The following is a 19,504-nucleotide window of genomic DNA, read 5'->3' as shown; positions in this document are numbered from 1 at the left end:
CATCAGTCCCTGGTAACTGTCCCTCTCCTCCTATGCAAAGCTCAGGCCTTTTAACATCTTGCCGACTCTGTTCGTCAGTTGGTAGAACATTATGTTTTATAACAGGCTGGACTATGTACGGAAGGGCTTCGTGATCCTACTGACCATGATGAGTCATGTCCTAGCTTTACATTATTTTCTCCCCTCCCTGTTGCTAATTCACACACACTATTGAATTTTGTAATTCAGACTGTGTGTTTGTCCAGGGAACATGGATATGAATGAATTGTATCTAATGAAGTCAGTCCCTTCATCTCATTGATTCCTTTCCAGAGACCATCGTGAAACACATGTAGCAAATGCATTTGATCAATGTATTACCAAAGCCAAGCTCTGAGAGCTCACCACACAACAGGCCAATAAACTGAGAGACTATTTGTTGGGAAAAGAATAGTGACTTTATTCAGAAAGCCAGGACACCAAAAAGATGGCGGACTACTGTCCCAAAGAATCGTATTTGCTGAGGTAGAATTCGGGTTTCTTTTACACGAAAAGATCTCTATAGCTTCTCTTCAAATATGGACTTACTGCAGTTGCTGAGTACCTGAACTAAAGTCATCAGAGAATGCATAGAGTGAAAAAGGTAAAGGATTTGCCACAACCACTGAGTCTGGGAAGTATGGCCCCACTATGTTCCTATCTTGTGACTTTTGGGTAAGATCCTTGCCACAAACATTACACTGCTGTGTGCTTTCTCCAGGATAAATAGTCTGATGCTACTGGTGAGATGAGAGGATAGGGGTTTTCTTTTTTCTTTTTGTTTTTTTAACATTTGTGAAATTGGTGAGCAATCTTTCTAGAATGAATTCATGTTCTAAAGACCTGACTAATAAATACATATATATCAGGCTTCTATCCAGTATAAATTTTCTCATGAAGCCTAAGATGTTGCCACACTCACGATATTTGTATAGTTTCTCAGGAGGATGTATTCTCTGAGCAACAGTAGTGTGTGAATTTTGAACTTTGACATTTGAAGACTTCTACCATATACCACATTCACATGAGTTTCCCTCATGTATGGATTTTCTGATGTTTAGTGAGTGCTGAGACCTGAATAAAGGATTTTCCACACTCAAAACATTTGAAAGCTTTCTCTATATGTATTTTCTGATGTTTTTTAAGGTTCGCATTTTGACTGAAGAACTTGCCACACTCATTACATCTGAAAGGGCTCTCTCCAGTATGAATTCTCCAGTGAAGTTGAAGATGTGATTTTTGACCGAAGACTTTTCCACATTTATCACACTTGTAAGGTTTCTCACCAGTATGAACTGTCTGATGCCTTAAAAGGGTTGACTTTAGACGAAAGGCCTTGGCACACTCATCACATTTGTAAGGTTTCTCTCCAGTATGAACTGTCTGATGCCTTAAAAGGGTTGACTTTAGACGAAAGGCCCTGGCACATTCATCACATTTGTAAGTTTTCTCTCCAGTATGAACTGTCTGATGCCTTAAAAGGGTTGACTTTAGACGAAAGGCCTTGCCACACTCATCACATTTGTAAGGTTTCTCTCCAGTATGAACCGTCTGATGACTTAAAAGGGTTGACTTTTCACGAAAGCCCTTGCCACACTTATCACATTTATAAGGTTTCTCACCAGTATGAACTGTCTGATGCCTTAAAAGGGTTGACTTTAGACGAAAGGCCATGCCACACTCATCACATTTGTAAGGTTTTTCTCCAGTATGAACTGTCTGATGTCGAGCAAGCCTTGAATTTCGGCTGAAGACTTTGTCACATATATCACATTTAAATAATTTCTTTCCTCTATGAATGTTCTTAGGTCTCCTGAGGTATGAGCTGTCAGTAAAGGCCTTGCCACACTCATCACAAGGTTTCTCTCCAGTATGAACTGTCTGATTCCTTAAAAGGGTTGAATTTTGGCTAAAGACTTTGTCACATATATCACATTTAAATAATTTCTTTCCTGTATGACTTTTCTTATGTTTCCTGAGGTATGAGCTGTGAGCAAAGGCCTTGCCACACTCATCACATTTGTAAGGTTTTTCTCCAGTATGAACTGTCTGATGACTTAAAAGGGTTGAATTTCGGCTGAAGACTTTGTCACATATGTCACATTTAAATAATTTCTTTCCTGTATGACTTTTCTTATGTCTCCTGAGGCATGAGCTGGCAGCAAAGGCCTTGCCACACTCATCACATTTGTAAGGTTTCTCTCCAGTATGAACTGTCTGATGACTTAAAAGGTTTGACTTTACACGAAAGGCCTTGCCACACTCATCACATCTGTAACGTTTCTCTCCAGTATGAATTGTCTGATGACTTAAAAGGCTTGACTTTAGACGAAAGGCCTTGCCACACTCGTCACATTTGTAAGGTTTCTCTCCAGTATGAACTGTCTGATGACTTAAAAGGCTTGACTTTACACAAAAGCCCTTGCCACATGCATCACATTTGTAAGGTTTCTCTCCAGTATGAACTGTCTGATGACTTAAAAGGGTTAACTTTACACAAAAGGCCATGCCACACTCATCACATTTGTAAGGTTTTTCTCCAGTATGAAATGTCTGATGTCTTAAAAAGGTTGACTTTACATGAAAGGCCATGCCACACTCATCACATTTGTAAGGTTTCTCTCCAGTATGAACTGTCTGATGCCTTAAAAGGGTTGACTTATCACAAAAGGCCGTGCCACACTTATCACATTTGTAAGGTTTCTCTCCAGTATGAACTGTCTTATGCCTTAAAAGAGTTGACTTTACACGAAAGGCCATGCCACACTCATCACATTTGTAAGGTTTCTCTCCAGTATGAACTGTCCGATGACTTAAAAGGCTTGACTTCAGACGAAAGGCCTTGAAACACTCATCACATTTGTAAGGTTTTTCTCCAGTATGAACTGTCTGATGCCTTAAAAGGGTTGACTTTAGACAAAAGGCCTTGCCACACTCGTCACATTTGTAAGGTTTCTCTCCAGTATGAACTGTCTGATGACTTAAAAGGGTTAACTTTACATGAAAGGCCATGCCACACTCATCACATTTGTAAGGTTTTTCTCCAGTATGAACTGTCTGATGACTTAAAAGGCTTGACTTTACACGAAAGGCTATGCCACACTCATCACATTTGTAAGGTTTCTCTCCACTATGAATTCTCTGATGAATTAAAAGGGTTGACTTTACACGAAAGGCCTTGCCACACTCATCACATTTGTAAGGTTTCTCTCCAGTATGAATTGTCTGATGACTTAAAAGGGTTGACTTTACACGAAAGGCCTTGCCACACTCATCACATTTGTAAGGTTTCTCTCCAGTATGAACTGTCTGATGACTTAAAAGGGTTAACTTTACACGAAAGGCCATGCCACATTCATCACATTTGTAAGGTTTTTCTCCAGTATGAACTGTCTGATGACTTAAAAGGCTTGACTTTACACGAAAGGCCATGCCACACTCATCACATTTGTAACGTTTCTCTCCAGTATGAACTGTCTGATGACTTAAAAGGCTTGACTTTACACGAAAGGCCTTGCCACATTCATCACATTTGTAAGGTTTCTCTCCAGTATGAATTGTCTGATGAATTAAAAGGGTTGACTTTACACGAAAGGCCTTACCACACTCATCACATTTGTAGGGTTTCTCTCCAGAATGAACAGTCTGATGACTTAAAAGGGTTGACTTTACACGAAAGGCCTTGCCACACTCATCACATTTGTAAGGTTTCTCACCAGTATGGACTGTCTGATGGCTTAAAAGGGTTAACTTTACACAAAAGGCCTTGTCACACTCATCACATTTGTAAGGTTTCTCTCCAGTATGAACCTTCTGATAACCAGCAAGGTTTGAATTTTTGCTGAAGACTTTGTCACATATATCACATTTAAATAATTTCTTTCCTGTATGAATTTTCTTATATCTCCTGAGGTGTGAGCTGTGAGTAAAGGCCTTGCCTCGCTCACATTTGTAAGGTTTCCCTCTAGTATGAACTGCCTGATGATTTAAAAGGATTGACTTTATATGAAAGGCCTTGCCACACTCATCACATTTGTAAGGTTTTTCCCTCTGTGCTTTGACATCTTGTGTTATTCCTGAAGGATTCATAAAATCATTCCCATATATATTAGAAACACTGGTTTGAACACAAGGAGGAATTCTTTGAACTGGTGAAAATGAGAAACTGTTGTTGACAGAACTCTTAACTTCATTATATTCAGAAATTATTCCACCAGTTTGAAATACCTGCAGTTTATTCTGAAAGTTAAATCCAAACCTCTTTCCAAAGGGCTTCATGCCTCCATCCTTTCTATCATGCGAATCTCTTCCATCAGGCACATTTCCATTAAGGCTTACAGGTGAGCCTTTATAATTTATTTTGTCATCTCTCCCCTGACACTCAAAGTCACACATGTTCTCCTGACTTTCCCAAAGATGAACATGTTTGATTTCACAGCTTTCAGGTCTTCCCAGCATCAATGTTTGGAATGTTTCTGGTTTATCATTGTTCGCTGTGGGTTGTAAATGCTTGATCACATGTGTAGGAGAGATATCTACAAGATGAAAAGAATCATAGGTATTCTGCTCACAACAATTCAAAAATAAATGTTTCATGTTGAATATATATTACACCAAAAGTAATACTTACATCAAGTTATGAAACACCACAATGACCACCTTAAGTGTTTAGAAACATTAAAGGAATAGAACCCTTAACTTAAGAAAGCATAACATAAATTCACCATTACGGTAGCCTAGTTTTAAAAACCATATGACAAACACACTCACATTGGACAATCTTATGCCAACTCTCAAGAACAAAGTGTTTTTCTACCAGGACCAATAGGAACATATTGCTGGGAGCCAGCACGAGGAGTTCTGCTGTGGCAAAGGTCATGAGGTTAAGGGGTCCGAGAGGCAAAGGCAAGTCCAGCCTTAAGGGAGCCTCGCTGGATTTTCTCAAGCATTTACCCACAAAAACCAGAGTCTGCCTGCCATACTGCATTATGCTTTTCACTTATGCTTCTGACATTAACAGGGGCTGTCCCCCACCACCTTCCTCTAAAAGGAATTAACTTAGAGCTCCACTCAATAAGTCTCCTGGGTGTAAAAAAATGTCTAGGATTAAACCCCTCTAATAGCTTTCTAACTTACCTGACTGGTCTAACTTACCTGACTGGTCTGTCCGGACTTTTACAACCATGCATGTGATTTTTACAGCCCCCCAACCACGAGAGGCACGAAGTTTAACACATCTTAAAGATACAGAGCCTTTTTTAAAGAGCTAAGAATTATGTCGGTGTAGGTTTTCATTGTTGAGTTAATGACTGCTGCCAGGCCTCCATATCCTTTATCTTTTAGGCACCTGGAGGATATTAATCAATGTAATTGGGATGTAGAAAAAAGAGTATAGTAGTTTTGATGTTAGCAATACTAGACTTTTGAGTTAATGAATTTTCTCTTTGTTATAAATCACTGTACTCCTCTTTCCTCGTTATAAATTGTTGTGTCCTTGCTATGTAAGAATGTAACCTTAATTAGTGCTTTCTGAGAGTGACATCAGACTTTAGTAAGAACAACACTGTTAGGGCAAATGTTTTCTGGTTGATGGATCCTTAACAGAAAAGGGGTATAAAATGGTAATTGGCCTCCTGGCCAGAAGATGATGTAAATCACCTAAGACCTGTGTATACAGCTAAGTATGCAGAGAGAAAGCCTGGTCTCAGTAAGGGCCAGGGTTACTGACCCTGCAAGACTTGGTATTATCCACTGATATCTATGTAAAACTAAAAGTATAAAAGCTTTTCCTGGAAAAAAAAAAGGACGGACCAGTTTCTTGGACCAGTTCCTGGAAAGACTGGCTTCCCCCATGTCTTCTTTTCTTTCTTACTCTATTTTCTGGCTGATTCCCGTCTGGAGCATAGAGGCTCACCGTGTCTACTTATTTGTCTGGGCTTCTAACACCCACGCGAGAGGGAGCCCAAGGCGGGGGACCCTCCGCTATTCAAGTGGGTGCCTGTGGCCTTACGTAGATGGTAAAAGTCTCTTGACTGAGGCTTTATTGGCTTTCTATGTAAACCAAGGAATACAGCCTCTTTCTCTCCTCTATTCTCTTAACTGCAAAATCTTTCCTTATCTCTCTCTGCACCTATATATCTCTCTCGCCACACCGTCCCCGCTTTGAATTACCCTCGATCCACCGGGGCTGGTCCCTGGCAACATATCAATCAACAGTTGTCTCAAATTGAAACGAAAAATATTACACTATCACTGTATTCTGCAAACTTACAGTACATAAATAAATTCTAAACAATATATTATATTTTGTAACAGTAAATAATCCAAAACCAAGCTTACCCAATTAATAATCAACTCTTCATAATTGGTTGTTTACAATTGAAAACAAATGAGAAAAAGAAGAATATGACTAAAACAATTTTTTGGAAACAACGTACTTTTTAAATCCGCTGTAAAACTACGTACCCAAAAAGAAAAGGCATTTTACAATGTTAACAAGTAGTATGTGTCAGCTGTATTGCAGAATACATGCTAAAAGACCATTATCTGTAAATGACACATAAATTAAGATGTAAAATAGTCGCCGGTTTTCTAACAGCCAATAAACAATGCAATCCCCACCTATGTTGTTGTTGTTCAGTCGCTCAGTCGTGTTTGCCTCTTTGGGACACTGTGGACTGTAGCGCACCGGACTCCAATGTCCATGGGATTTCCCAGGCAAGAATAGTGGAGTGGGTTGACATTTCCTTCTCCATGGGATCTTCTTGACTCAGGGATTAAACCTGCATCTTCTGCATTAGCAGGTGAATTCTTTACCACTGAGCCACCAAGGAAGGCTAATCTCTAGCCATGCACTATTGTTTATTACCTAATTTAATGGCACGAAAATATAATAAATTAAAAGTGAGAGCTTTGTGTATTTATTGACTAGGGTCAAATACGATATTGCTGAAAAATGTTGCAAGTGAAACACATACAAGATATAATGTAGTTGAGGTTTGACTGAAAACAAAATTCAGAAAAGCCATTATCCTTCGATTAAAAAATAAATAAAATTTTTTAAGAAGATATAATGTAGAGCTAGAACAAATAATTTCACAATCTGTATGGAAATACAAAAAACCTCGAATAGCGAAAGCAATCTTGAGAAAGAAGAATGGAACTGGAGGAATCAACCTGTCTGACTTCAGGCTCTACTACAAAGCCACAGTCAACAAGACAGTATGGTACTGGCACAGAGACAGAAATATAGATCAATGGAACAAAATAGAAACCCCAGAGATAAATCCACGCACCTATGGACACCTTATCTTTGACAAAGGAGGCAAGAATATACAATGGATTAAAGACAATCTCTTTAACAAGTGGTGCTATGAAAACTGGTTACCACTTGTAAAAGAAAGAAACTAGATCACTTTCTAACACCATACACAAATATAAACTCAAAATGGATTAAAGATCTAAACAGAAGACCAGAAACTATAAAACTTCTAGAGGAGAACATAGGCAAAACACTCTCTGACATACATCAGGACATACAGCAGGATCCTCTATGATCCACCTCCCAGAATATTGGAAATAAAACCAAAAATAAACAAATGGGACCTACTTAAACTTAAAAGCTTCCACACAACTAAGGAAACTATAAGTAAGGTGAAAAGACAGCCTTCAGAATGGTAAAAAATAATAGCAAATGAAGCAACTTACAAACAACCAATCTCAAAAATATACAAGCAACTCCTGCAGCTTAATTCTGGAAAAATAAACGACCCAATCAAAAAATGGGCCAAAGAACTAAATAGACATTTCTCCAAAGAAGACATACAGATGGCTAACAAACATGAAAAGATCCTCAACATTACTCATTATCAGAGAAATGCAAATCAAAACGACAGTGAGGTACCATTTCACACCAGTGAGAATAGCTGTGATCCAAAAGTCTAAAAGCAATAAATGCTGGAGAGGGTGTGGAGAAAAGGGAACACTCTTACACTGTTGGTGGGAATGCAAACTAGTACAGCCACTATGGAGAACAGTGTGGAGATTCCTTAAAAAACTGGAAATTGAACTGCCTTATGACCCAGCAATCCCACTGCTGGGCATACACACCGAGGAAACCAGAATTGAAAGAGACACGTGTACCCCAATGTTCATTGCAGCACTGTTTATAATAGCCAGGACATGGAAGCAACCTAGATGTCATCAGCAGATGAATGGATAAGAAGGCTGTGGTACATATACACAACGGAGTATTACTCAGCCATTAAAAAGAATTCATTTGAATCATTCTAATGAGGTGGATGAAACTGAAGCCTATTATACAGAGTGAAGGAAGCCAGAAAGAAAAACACCAATACAATATACTAACGCATATACATGGAAGTTAGAAAGATGGTAACGATAACCCTGTATGCGAGACAGCAAAACAGACACAGATGTATAGAACAGGCTTTTGGACTCTGTGGGAGAGGGAAAGGGTGGGATGATTTGGGAGAATGGCATTGAAAAATGTATAATATCATATATGAAACGAATTGCCAGTCCAGATTCGATGCATGATACTGGATGCTTGGGCCTGGTGTACTTGATGACCCAGAGGGATGGTATGGGTAGGGAGGAGGGAGTGGTGTTCAGGATGAGGAACATGTATATATCTGTGGTGGACTCATGTTGATGTATGGCAAAACCAATACAATATTGTAAAGTAATTAACCTCCAATGAAAGTAAATACATTTATATTTAAAATATATATATAATGTAGATAAAGTCATATCATAAAGAATATGATACAGTATAGATATTACCTTTTTTAAACAAATCTATTTTGAGTATTTACTATAAAACATGTACTATTGACAGCAAACTAACATGCTTTTCTCTAATCAGAGCAAGAGACACACCCAATTGGGCCACAAAGTGGTAAGAGAACCAGGATATGACTCTGAACCTACTGGGATGACTGAAAAAACTTATTTCTAAACATGACCACCCACCGAATGAATAGACTAGAAAATATTTTAAAAATATATATATAAGGAACTTAGAAAGAAAATATCAAGGAAGATACAAGACAGAAGTAGTCTGTTAAAATATTATTCAACCACCCCATTCCGAAATGGGTTGTGAGTCATCATGGATGCACAGAGTGATTTAGGTCATGTCCTGAGAAATGTGTTCAATAAATGATCAGAGATTATCTTTAAAGTGAGAGTATGTAGAAGGTGGAGGGATGTGATAGGTAAGAACAATGTTTCCATCCATATCAAGGTACTATGTGAGGACTGGTCAGGACTAAGAAAGGGCCTGCATGGAGCATAGGGTACACAGGTTTATGTGAGATATTAGCCTGTGACTGCCATGTCTCTGTGAAAATAACTGAGAGCGCAAACTAACATACTGACCTTAAAAGAAAAGAACTGGTTCAGCAAGTTTATGGGCATTATACTATGGGTATAGGACAGAAATAAGAGAGATTTTAAAAGTGACTGTGATATATGGAAAAAGCAAGAGAATACCTGTTATACTATTTACAATGTAATGTATCCAACTGTGAATTTTGTAAGTTACAATGGAATGCTTATATTCAAGAAAAACATACACAATATTCCAGGATATTGTGTAACAATCTTATTAGCAGAAATCAGAAGGAAAATCCAGGAAAAAGCTATCTAAACCTGGGTTCCTCTGCCAAGTATGATTAACCTCTCCTTTGGACATTTATTTCATTTCTTCTTCCACACATGGTCATCTCAAGATCTAGGAGTATCAAAGGAAACAAGGGATTGACACTGACTCTGGAAGACCTTCCCAGTTACAAAAGCCTTTCAGAGGCATCCAACTCTTTTTTGTAGAAAAAGGCTTTATTCTCCTAGACCTTCCCTGAGTTCAAAAGAGCAGATTCAAACAGTTACTAATACATAAAAGGATCATACCACGATCAAGTGGGATTTATTGCAGGGATGCAAGATTTCTCAATATCCACAAGTTAATCACTATGATACACCACAGTAACAGCTGAAGACTAAAAACCATATGATCACAATAGATGCAGAAAAGGTTCTGACAAAATTCAAGTGCCATATATGATAAAAACGCTTCAGAAAGTCAGCACAGCTGGACCCTACCTCAACATAATTAAGACTGTATATGTCAAACACACAGCTAACATCATACTCAACAGGGAAAAACTGAAAGCACTCCCTTAACAACATGAATAAGACAAGAATGTTCACTACTGCCACTTTTATTCAACATATTTTTGGAAGTCCTAGCCACAACAATCAGAAAAGAAAAAGAAATAAAAGGAATTCAAGGTAAAAAATAATTTAAAAGAAGTAGAATTGTCACTATGATGCTACACACAGAAAATCCCGAAGATGCCACCAGATGACTACTAGACCTCATCAATGAACAGAGTAAACTTGCTGGATACAAAATATATAGAAAACTGCTGCATTTCTATACACTAACAATGATATGTCAGAAAGTGAAATTAATGAAACAATCCCATTCACCATCTCAGAGAAAAGAATACAATTCTAAGGAATAAACCTACCTAAAAAGTCAAAAGAACTGTACTCATAAAACTATAAGATGCTGATGACTGATACCAAAGATGACACAAACAGATGGCACAAACATATACCATGTTCTTGGATTGAAAGAAGTAACACTATCAAAATGACCATACTATCCAAGTCAATCTACATATTCAGTGCAACCCTTATCAAATTAACAATGACATATTTCATAAAACAAAGAAAAACTTAATTTGTACCAAAATAAAAAAGACCCTAATATCTAAAATGATCTTGAAAAAGAAGAACACAGCTGGAGGAATCATGTTTCCTGAGTTCAGACTATACTACAAACTGACAGTCAACAAAGTGAAAGTGAAGTCACTCAGTCGTGTCCAACTCTTTGTGACCCCATCGACTGTAGACTACCAGGTTCCTCTGTCCATGGGATTTTCCAGGAAAAAATACTGAAGTGGGTTGCCATTTCTTTCTCTAGCAGATCTTCCTGACCCAGGGACTGAAACTGGGTCTCCTGCGTTGTAGGCAGATGGCTTTACCGTCTGAGCCACCAGGGAAGTAGTATGATGATGGCACAAAACAGAAACACAGATCAGTAGAACAGGACAGAAAACCCAGAAATAAACCACTTTACTTAGAGTTAAATATTCTATATCAAAAGAGGATAGAATATAGAATGAAGAAGTCTCTTTAATAAATGGTGATGGGATAAATGGATAGTTACAGGAAAAAGAATGAAATTACAACATTCTCTAATACCATACACAAAAATAAACTCAAAATGTGTTAAACATCTAAATGCAAGACCAGATACTATAAAATTCATAGTGGAAAACAAATGCAAAACACTGACATAAATGTCAGCAAAATTTTTTTGAATCTATCTCTTAGAGTCATGGTAATAAAAGCAAAATCGAACAAATGAGACCTAATTAAATTTAAAACCTTTTTGCAAAGCACAGGAAACCAAAAAAAGAACAAAAATTCAACTTTTGGACTAGGTGACTATACATGCAAATGATGCTACCTATAAGGGATTTATTTCCAAAATATACAAACAGTTCATACAGCTTAATATCAAAACAAACAAACAACCCAATCAAAAACTAGGCAGAAGATCAAAACAGATACTTCTCCAAAGGAGACAAACAGATGGCCAATACTCACCTGAAAAGATGTTTGACGTCTCTACTTATGAGAGAAATGCAAATCAAAACCACAAAAATGTATCACCTCACACTGATCAGAATGACCACCATCAAAAAGTCTACAAACAATAAATGCTTGAGAGGGTATGGAGAAAAGAGAACCCTCCTACACTGTTGGAAGGAACATAAATTGGTACTTCCACTTTGGAGAATAGCATGGAGGTTCCATAAAGAACTAAAAATAGAGCTATCACATGAACCAGCAATTCCAATCCTGGGCATATATCCAGAAAGGAAGAAAACTAATTCAAAATGATACATGCACCCCAATGTTTTTAGCAGCACTATTTATACCAACCAAAACATGGCAGCAACCTCATAGATATGAGAATGTGAACTTGGACAAAGCTGTCCTGGGATAAATTCCCATACCATTTACAGAGGCTAAAATATATGGTCCTTGATACACATCAACAGCACTGTCATGGTGCCCTTGACAGAGTTTCCAAAGCCAGAAAATAACCTGGAAAGATGTATCAGGCTCTCGTGATACTTTCTCTCTCATCATCCTAGAACATACTGACCACTCTACTGGATAGCTTCAAGTGCTGACTTGTACAGAGCAAGAAAATAACATTAGAAATAGTGTCTCCATCACAGTTTTCTGTTACCTACTAAATCCACTCCACAGAGACTCACCAGAGGCTGCCAATTAAACATGGGTGGATTATCACAGCAAGGAAACCAGATAAAATTTCAGACCCTCAGGAATTTATTTCAAAGAAATTGACGTGGTAAAATGATACAAAGTGCTGCCATTCATGGGGTCGAAGAGAGTCGGACACGACTGAGCGACTGAACTGAACTGAAGCAGAATGGAACATCAGGAACAGTTGACATTCCCAGACTGGGTAGAGCAGCACAAGAGTAAAAATAATACAACATGAAGGTTAGAAATTACAGCATCTTGAGATGGGACCATGCACTCGACCTACAGATGGCAAGTTAAGAGCCTGCGAGACTCACATATGCTCCCCTTGTAGGATCTAGGATCAAAAAGACGATCTCTCTACCCACTCTTATATATCCCTAAGTAACAACCACAGAGGATCCAATCCACCAACTTGTCCCACTCCTAAACAGAAAAAAACAGCCCTTTTGAGATACTCGTTTTTCTTTATATGTTGTAGTTTTGGTTACTTTTACATCACTCCCCACTCTCCAGAGCTTTTTCTCAGGCTCCAATGTGGAGATAATATTCAGATCAGAAACAGAAATTCTGGGACTTCCCTGGTGATCCAGTGGTTAAGACTCTGCATTTCCAATGCAGGGGGTGCAGGTTTGATCCTTAGTCAGGGAACTCAGATCCCACATGCAGAATGGTACAGCCAAAAAAATGTAAAGAAGCAAGTAAAAACAAACAAGTAGATATTCAGTGTTATCAGAAGAAAGAAATCTAAAGTGCTGTGGATTTTTTAACACTGAGCCAAAAGTTGAAAAGCAGAAAATAGGAACTCGGTTTTTTTTTTTTTTTTAACTTTTGCTACTGAGCTTTGTAGATAATTAAGCTCTGCAACAACCTCAGATATGACATGAAACAGACACAGCATCTGAAGAGGGTCAGTTTAACCTTTTGAAACTGTGTCATGCCCCAGTCACCAGAACTCTCAGATGAAAGACATCAGGTCCTCCCAAGGGGCACACAGGGAAAATGCAGATACCCTACGGCAGCTCTGGAAGGAAGTCATCCTCACCCACAGACAGCAGGTTCCTATAGGTCTCCAGCATCACATCCCTGTACAAGGCCCTCTGAGCAGGATCCAGGAATTCCCACTCCTCCTGAGTGAATTCAATGGCCACATCCTCAGAAGTCAGTTGTTCCTGAAATGAAACCACATGTCACCAAAAGGGCCATGAAAAGTTCTCATTTTCATACAAAAGAGAAAGGGTGGTAAGGGGCAAGGATTGACTTGGTTGAAGTATGTGTTCTAACAGATCCATGCAGGGGTATCTGGAGAAAGTATGGATCTCTAATTTTAATTTCTTATGCTTTTTCCTAAGACCTTATGAGATCCTCCAATTAATATGGATTTTTCATCATTGTTCAAAATCCATGAAATATATAAAAATAAAGCTCAACACTGTTTTGGCTATACAGAAGTGTCAGACATTATATTCTACCCAGTGAGTGCAATTCATTATCTCGATGAGGTACAGCATGAGTGGTGTCTTCAGAGATGACAAAGTCCATGGCACTTTTAATGGAAAGGTCAAAATTTTCAGGTATGATGTCGATAACAGCAGCAAGAACTAACAGTGTCTGAAGGCTTCCTGTTGCTCTAAATTACTGTAGCATTACTCTAAATATTAAATAAGTACTTTATAGGCAAGAACCTGTCATCAATATAACAGCTCATTAAACAACCATCTGTTCCCACCTTAGAGAAGAAAACCTGTGTCACAGACACTCTGAGAAACTTGAATCAGATCAAGAAGGTAAGAAATGTTACATGAAGCACCTGAACTCAGAAGCTTGGGCTCAGCAACTGAAGCTTAAGCATCTAACAGTGAAGTAATACAGACAACATTACAAGTCCTTTGACAGAGGGCTTCTAAAGAAAACTTGAAAGAAGTCCAAGGTGAGCCTCTTCCCTGCCCCTCTGTCTTCTCTGCAGGGGGAGCAGCTCTTGGGCCTTGGGCCTTCATCCCTTGAAAATGGACACCTGTGCCAAAGTAGTCTCTCCCCTCTCCCTGATCGGGAGAACCTCCCCCCTGTTGAGCGATCACTGTCCACAGTGGTGGTGAAGGACTGGAGACACTGACCTATGAGAGCCACAGCAGCTTGGCAGCCCCAGGTCCCCCGACCATCTCACTTATTCCTAGCCACAACTTCCAAACCACTGCCATTTCAAAGGACTTTGACACAGCAGCCAAGTTCCCTGGAGCTGGAGTTGCCACAGCAGGGGTGGCTGGCTCCAGGGCTGGAAGTGGGACTGTGTTCGGGAGCTTCACTGTTATGCCAGGAACCCTTCTCTGAAACAGTAGCTCTTCTACGCCATGGGGTTGGCCCTCTCAAAGGCCATGGGGCTCTTTTGCCTGATGGTTGTCTAGCTCGTCTTCTTCACGATATGAAGGAGCTATTTCCACCTCCCATAGTTCTTTCTCCTGTGTCTGCCCTGTATGTTCCCTTTCCTGGAATTCCACAGGCAGCCTGGGGAAAGTGGTGGGCTCAGGCTTTGACAGAAGGAAAACAAATAAATATTGTATTAATATAAAAAAAAAAAAGTCCAAGGTGAACAATGTGGAATGGCATGAAAAGTCATTACAGACGTGGATACAGAAACACAACTCTTAGTAATTTACTACTTAAAACACTAACAGGATTGTTCAGAAAATTTCAAGGCCACAGATTATACTGATAACATAATTTCAACTGAAAAAAAAAAAGGTGATATGTAGTCTTAAAATCATGATGTCTTGTATCTAAACCACAGACTTGCACATGCATGCATACTTATCTATAAAAAATTAACTGAAATGAGAGGATTTGTCTTTTGAACAGGATTTTTGGACAATTTTATATTATCCTTTTATTCACATGTATTTCAGCATTCTTCAGACAATAACTATGTATCCTTTGTACTTAGCCGAGTTTGTCAACAGGATTCTATACTAAGCTACCAAAAGAAAACTGGTAAAAATATTAAAAAAAAAATACTTGAACTCAATTCATAATAAAATTACTATATATAAAGATAAAATTTTACCCATTTAAATTTACATAGCAAGGCATTAACAGAAGCCAAAGACTTTCTTTGCTTTTTTTTCCACTAATAAAACAGATCTGAAATTAGAAGAGTCATTAGATTATGACAAAAAAGAATTATCACAAAAGCAAAGTAAAAAAAACTTCTCAGAGAATTAAATATCATGTCAGAAAAGAATATGGAAAAAGATATAGTTATTAACCAAGACTTTCTAAAGAAACATCATGATAGGAAGGAAACATTCAATATATTCCTTCTGAAATTACAGTGGCATGAAAGGAGCTGTCCAGGGTGCCTGTATTTCACCACCATAGGATGCACACGAGGAGGGGCGACTAGAAGAAGTAAGAGGAGGTAAAACACAGGGCAAGAGACACAGAGTTTGTCAGAGAGTTGAAACAGGTAGTACTCACAAACCTAAGGACATGGAAAGATGAAAAGTGAAAGGATGGAAAAAGACAGTCCATCCTAAACAGAGTAGGGGAGACTGTTATATCAGACAAAATGAACTGAAGAAAAAAAGTGCAATGAGATAAATATTGTATAATAATAAAACGATCAATTTACCAAAAAGCTGTAACAAGTAAAAATATATACACATCTAAGTATATTCAAAAGCAGAAACATTACTTTGCCGACTAAGGTCCGTCTAGTCAAGGCTATGGTTTTTCCAGTGGTCATGTATGGATGTGAGAGTTGGACTGTGAAGAAGGCTGACCACCAAAGAATTGATGCTTTTTAACTGTGGTGTTGGAGAAGACTCTTGAGAGTCCCTTGGACTGCAAGGAGATCCAACCAGTCCATTCTGAAGGAGATCAACCCTGGAATTTCTTTGGAAGGAATGATGCTAAAGCTGAAACTCCAGTACTTTGGCCACCTCACGCGAAGAGGTGACTCACTGGAAAAGATTCTGATGCTGGGAGGGATTGGGGGCAGGAGGAGAAGGGGACGACAGAGGATGAGATGGCTGGATGGCATCACGGACTCAATGGATGTGAGTCTGAGTGAACTCCAGAAGATGGTGATGAACAGGGAGGCCTGGCGTTCTGCGATTCATGGGGTCACAAAGAGTCGGACACGACTGAGCGACTGAAGTGAACTGAACTGAATATTAGATATTTCAGAAAAATGAAGCAAACATTGAACAGGCATGTACAGATCACACGGCCCAACAAAAGCATAAAACACCTGTATCTCAAGGACACATAAACCATTCTCTATGAGAGAACATATGTTAGGCCAAAATTAACCGTTTTAAGAGACTGGTACCATAAAAGTATCTTCCCTAACAACAACGAAATAAACATAAGAAAAAAAGAAAATTCCTCAAATGTGGACATTAAAAAACTCACTCTTACACCACAAATGGGTCTAAGAAAAAAATCACATGGAAATTTTTAAATACATGGATCAAAAGGAAAACACAACATTACAAAATTTATAACACACAAAGACCACTGTACTAAAAGGAAAGTCTGAAAGGTTAAATGCTTACAGTAAAAAAAAAAAAAAAAAAAAAAAAAAGATCTTAAATCTGAAATCTATTTTTAGACCTCTAGGAAGCAGAAAACAGAAAACAAACTAAACTCAAGCTTAGCAGAAGGAAACATGTAAATAAGAAAGATTAAACCAGAGATACAATAGAAAGTAGAAAAATATAAAAATCAACAAACCAAGAGTTGATGTTTTGAAAAAATTGTATACGAAAACCCCCACCTAGACTAAGGACAAGAGAAAAAATGATCCAAATAATTAAAAACAGATATGAAACTGGAGTGATTACAACTCATGTCAAAGAAAGTTTCTAAAGATAAGGAAGTACTATGATCAATAATGCCTATAAGTGACAGTATATAGGAGATACTAGCAAATTCTTAGAAACATACAAACTATTTTACTTATTAAGAAAAAAGTGGAGAAGTGTTGAAAGTGAAAGTGTTAGCCACTCAGTCGTGTCTGACTCTTTGTGACCTCATGCACTGTAGCCCACAAGGCTCCTCTGTCCATGGAATTTCTCCAGACAAGAAGACTGGACTAGACAGCCATTCCTTTCTCCAGGGAATCTTCCGACCCAGGGAAAGAACCTGGGTCTCCCGCACTGAAGGCAGATTCTTTATGATTTGAGCCATCAGGGAAGCCCATTATAACTAGAGAGATTTAAAAAGTAGTCAGAAACCTCTAAGAAAAATACAGGACCTAATTCTACCAAACATTTACAAAAGAACTACCACTAATCCTGCTAATTCTATGAAGCAAGCATGATTCTAATAGTTTGATGATTTCCCAAAGACACAAGAAAGGAAAACTAGAAACCAATACCCCTGATGAATACTGATGTAAAATTAAAATACCTGCAAACCAACTTCAACACATATTAAAAAGATCTGAAGAAACAGACACAGAGAACAGATGGAGGTGGGAGGGGAGGAAGGAGAGGGTGAGATGTATGGAGAGAGTAACATGGAAGCTTACATTACCATATATAAAGTAGAGAGCCAATGCGAATTTGCTGAATGACTCAGGGAACTGAAAGAGGGGCTCTCTAACAACCTACAGGGGTGGGATACGGAGGAAGATGGGAGGGAGGGGACATATGTATAACTATGGCTGATTCATGTTGGTATTTGGCAGAAAACAACAAGTTCTGTAAAGCCATTATCCTTCAATTAAAATAATTTAAATAAATAAATAAAAAGATCTGACACCATAACCAAGTGGATTTTATTCATATAAGGCAAGGAGAAGTCAACATACAAAAATCAATTAATATGACACACTACATTAACAGATTAAAGGAGAAAAAAAACAGGATCATCTTGATGCAGGAAAAAAACATTCGACAACAATTTGACAACCTTTCAAGATGGAACACTCAACAAACTACAAAGAATAAATTATACCAACATCAACATAATAAATGCCATTATGAAAAGAGCACAGCAATGGGGAAAGAATGAAAGCTTTTCCTCCGAGGTTAAGAAGAAGGCAAGGATGCACACTCTGCACTACAGTTCAACAAAGCACTGAAACCCTTCGAGCAAGTAGATGAGAAAAGGAAATCAAAGGTCCCCAAATTGAAAAAGAAGTAAATGTCTCTTCTTTCCCACATGACAAAGTTTCATCAGTAAAAATCATGAAGATTACAAAAGAAACATGGAATATCAAAAAGATTCTTTAATAACCACACAAAGGGTCAATAAACCAATTAACTCATTATCAAAACTGCCACGACAATCATTGTAGAAGCAGAATAAAACATCGTGAAAGTCATAGAACTATTCTAAGAGCAAACAGCAAAACTCTTGAAGAAGGAAGATGGAGGTCTTTCTATTTCAACACCTATTACAAGGTAATCAAGGTGATGTGGTACTGGTATTAAAACAGACAAATAAACCAACTGAACAGAACACAGTACTCAGAAATAATTCTTTGTGTATATATATATGTAAGGTATATTCACAAGGATGTCAGATACACAAAAGGGAAAGGACAGGCTCAACTGATCTGTTTCCCAGATTTAACCAGCTATTGTGCATACTAACACCTGACTTCCACGAGCAGTTTCCTTACCCTGGTTGACAGAGGAGACAGCGCATCCAGATAGGCCCTAAGCAATCCCTGCTGCCCAACAGTACTGAGACCGCATGTCCAACCCGTGGGAGACAAGCCCTGCCCAGGACAGTGCCCAGGGGAGCCTACCCACAAGTGTCAGGTCACTGGGCCATGGGGAGAAGGGATCTAAGTGGAGACGACAGGGCCTGAGGGAGGGCCCCGGGTGAGTGTGCGTGTACAGGAGTCACACAGGACATTCCAGAGTCAGACATGATTAGCAAGTCCAGAGAAGGGCATTTCAGGAAGGACAGACTAAATATGACCTTACCTGAGAAACAGCCATGTCTCGATCCTTTTCTTTCCTCTTCCTTAACTTCAGGGCTTCCTCAGGCAACACGAGTCTTCAGAGGTCTATCATCATGTTGAAAACATGATGTTTAATGCTTAGAGTCAACACATCCCCTTCCTGAGCCCCAGCCACAC

The 19,504-nt window shown here is 38.6% G+C and overlaps 2 protein-coding genes and 1 pseudogene across 9 annotated transcripts in view; 1 reads left to right on the top strand and 2 right to left on the bottom strand.

The window, feature by feature from the left end:
• The window catches only part of LOC138419166 (zinc finger protein 347-like), a 74,823-nt gene extending 61,282 nt beyond the window's left edge, over positions 1-13,541 (bottom strand). Inside the window, exon 1 of the mRNA XM_069551547.1 lies at positions 13,457-13,541. The gene's annotated coding sequence lies outside the window, so the exon portion shown is untranslated. The remainder of the gene's footprint in view (positions 1-13,456) is intronic.
• The window catches only part of LOC138419154 (zinc finger protein 665-like), a 35,517-nt gene continuing 16,427 nt past the window's right edge, over positions 415-19,504 (bottom strand). For 2 of the 8 annotated variants that reach the window (XM_069551423.1, XM_069551424.1), the window contains exons 4-6: positions 19,350-19,432; positions 13,457-13,583; positions 415-4,553 (exon numbers count right to left, since the gene is read on the bottom strand). In XM_069551423.1, coding sequence (XP_069407524.1) covers positions 1,054-4,553; positions 13,457-13,583; positions 19,350-19,364 — 3,642 coding nt within the window. In that variant the 5' untranslated portion in view covers positions 19,365-19,432 and the 3' untranslated portion in view covers positions 415-1,053. Of the gene's footprint in view, positions 6,887-13,456; positions 13,584-19,349; positions 19,433-19,504 lie in introns of all 8 variants that reach the window. The other 6 variants (XM_069551427.1, XM_069551430.1, XM_069551428.1 and 3 more) reach the window with 6 other exon arrangements.
• LOC138418515 (ATP synthase F(0) complex subunit C2, mitochondrial pseudogene) lies at positions 14,418-14,813 on the top strand (annotated as a pseudogene).

This window comes from Ovis canadensis, chromosome 14 (genome assembly GCF_042477335.2).
Source record: "Ovis canadensis isolate MfBH-ARS-UI-01 breed Bighorn chromosome 14, ARS-UI_OviCan_v2, whole genome shotgun sequence".
Lineage (NCBI taxonomy): Eukaryota > Metazoa > Chordata > Mammalia > Artiodactyla > Bovidae > Ovis > Ovis canadensis.
The sequence above is the reverse complement of the archived record's forward strand: the minus strand, read 5'-3'. Positions and strand labels throughout refer to the sequence as shown.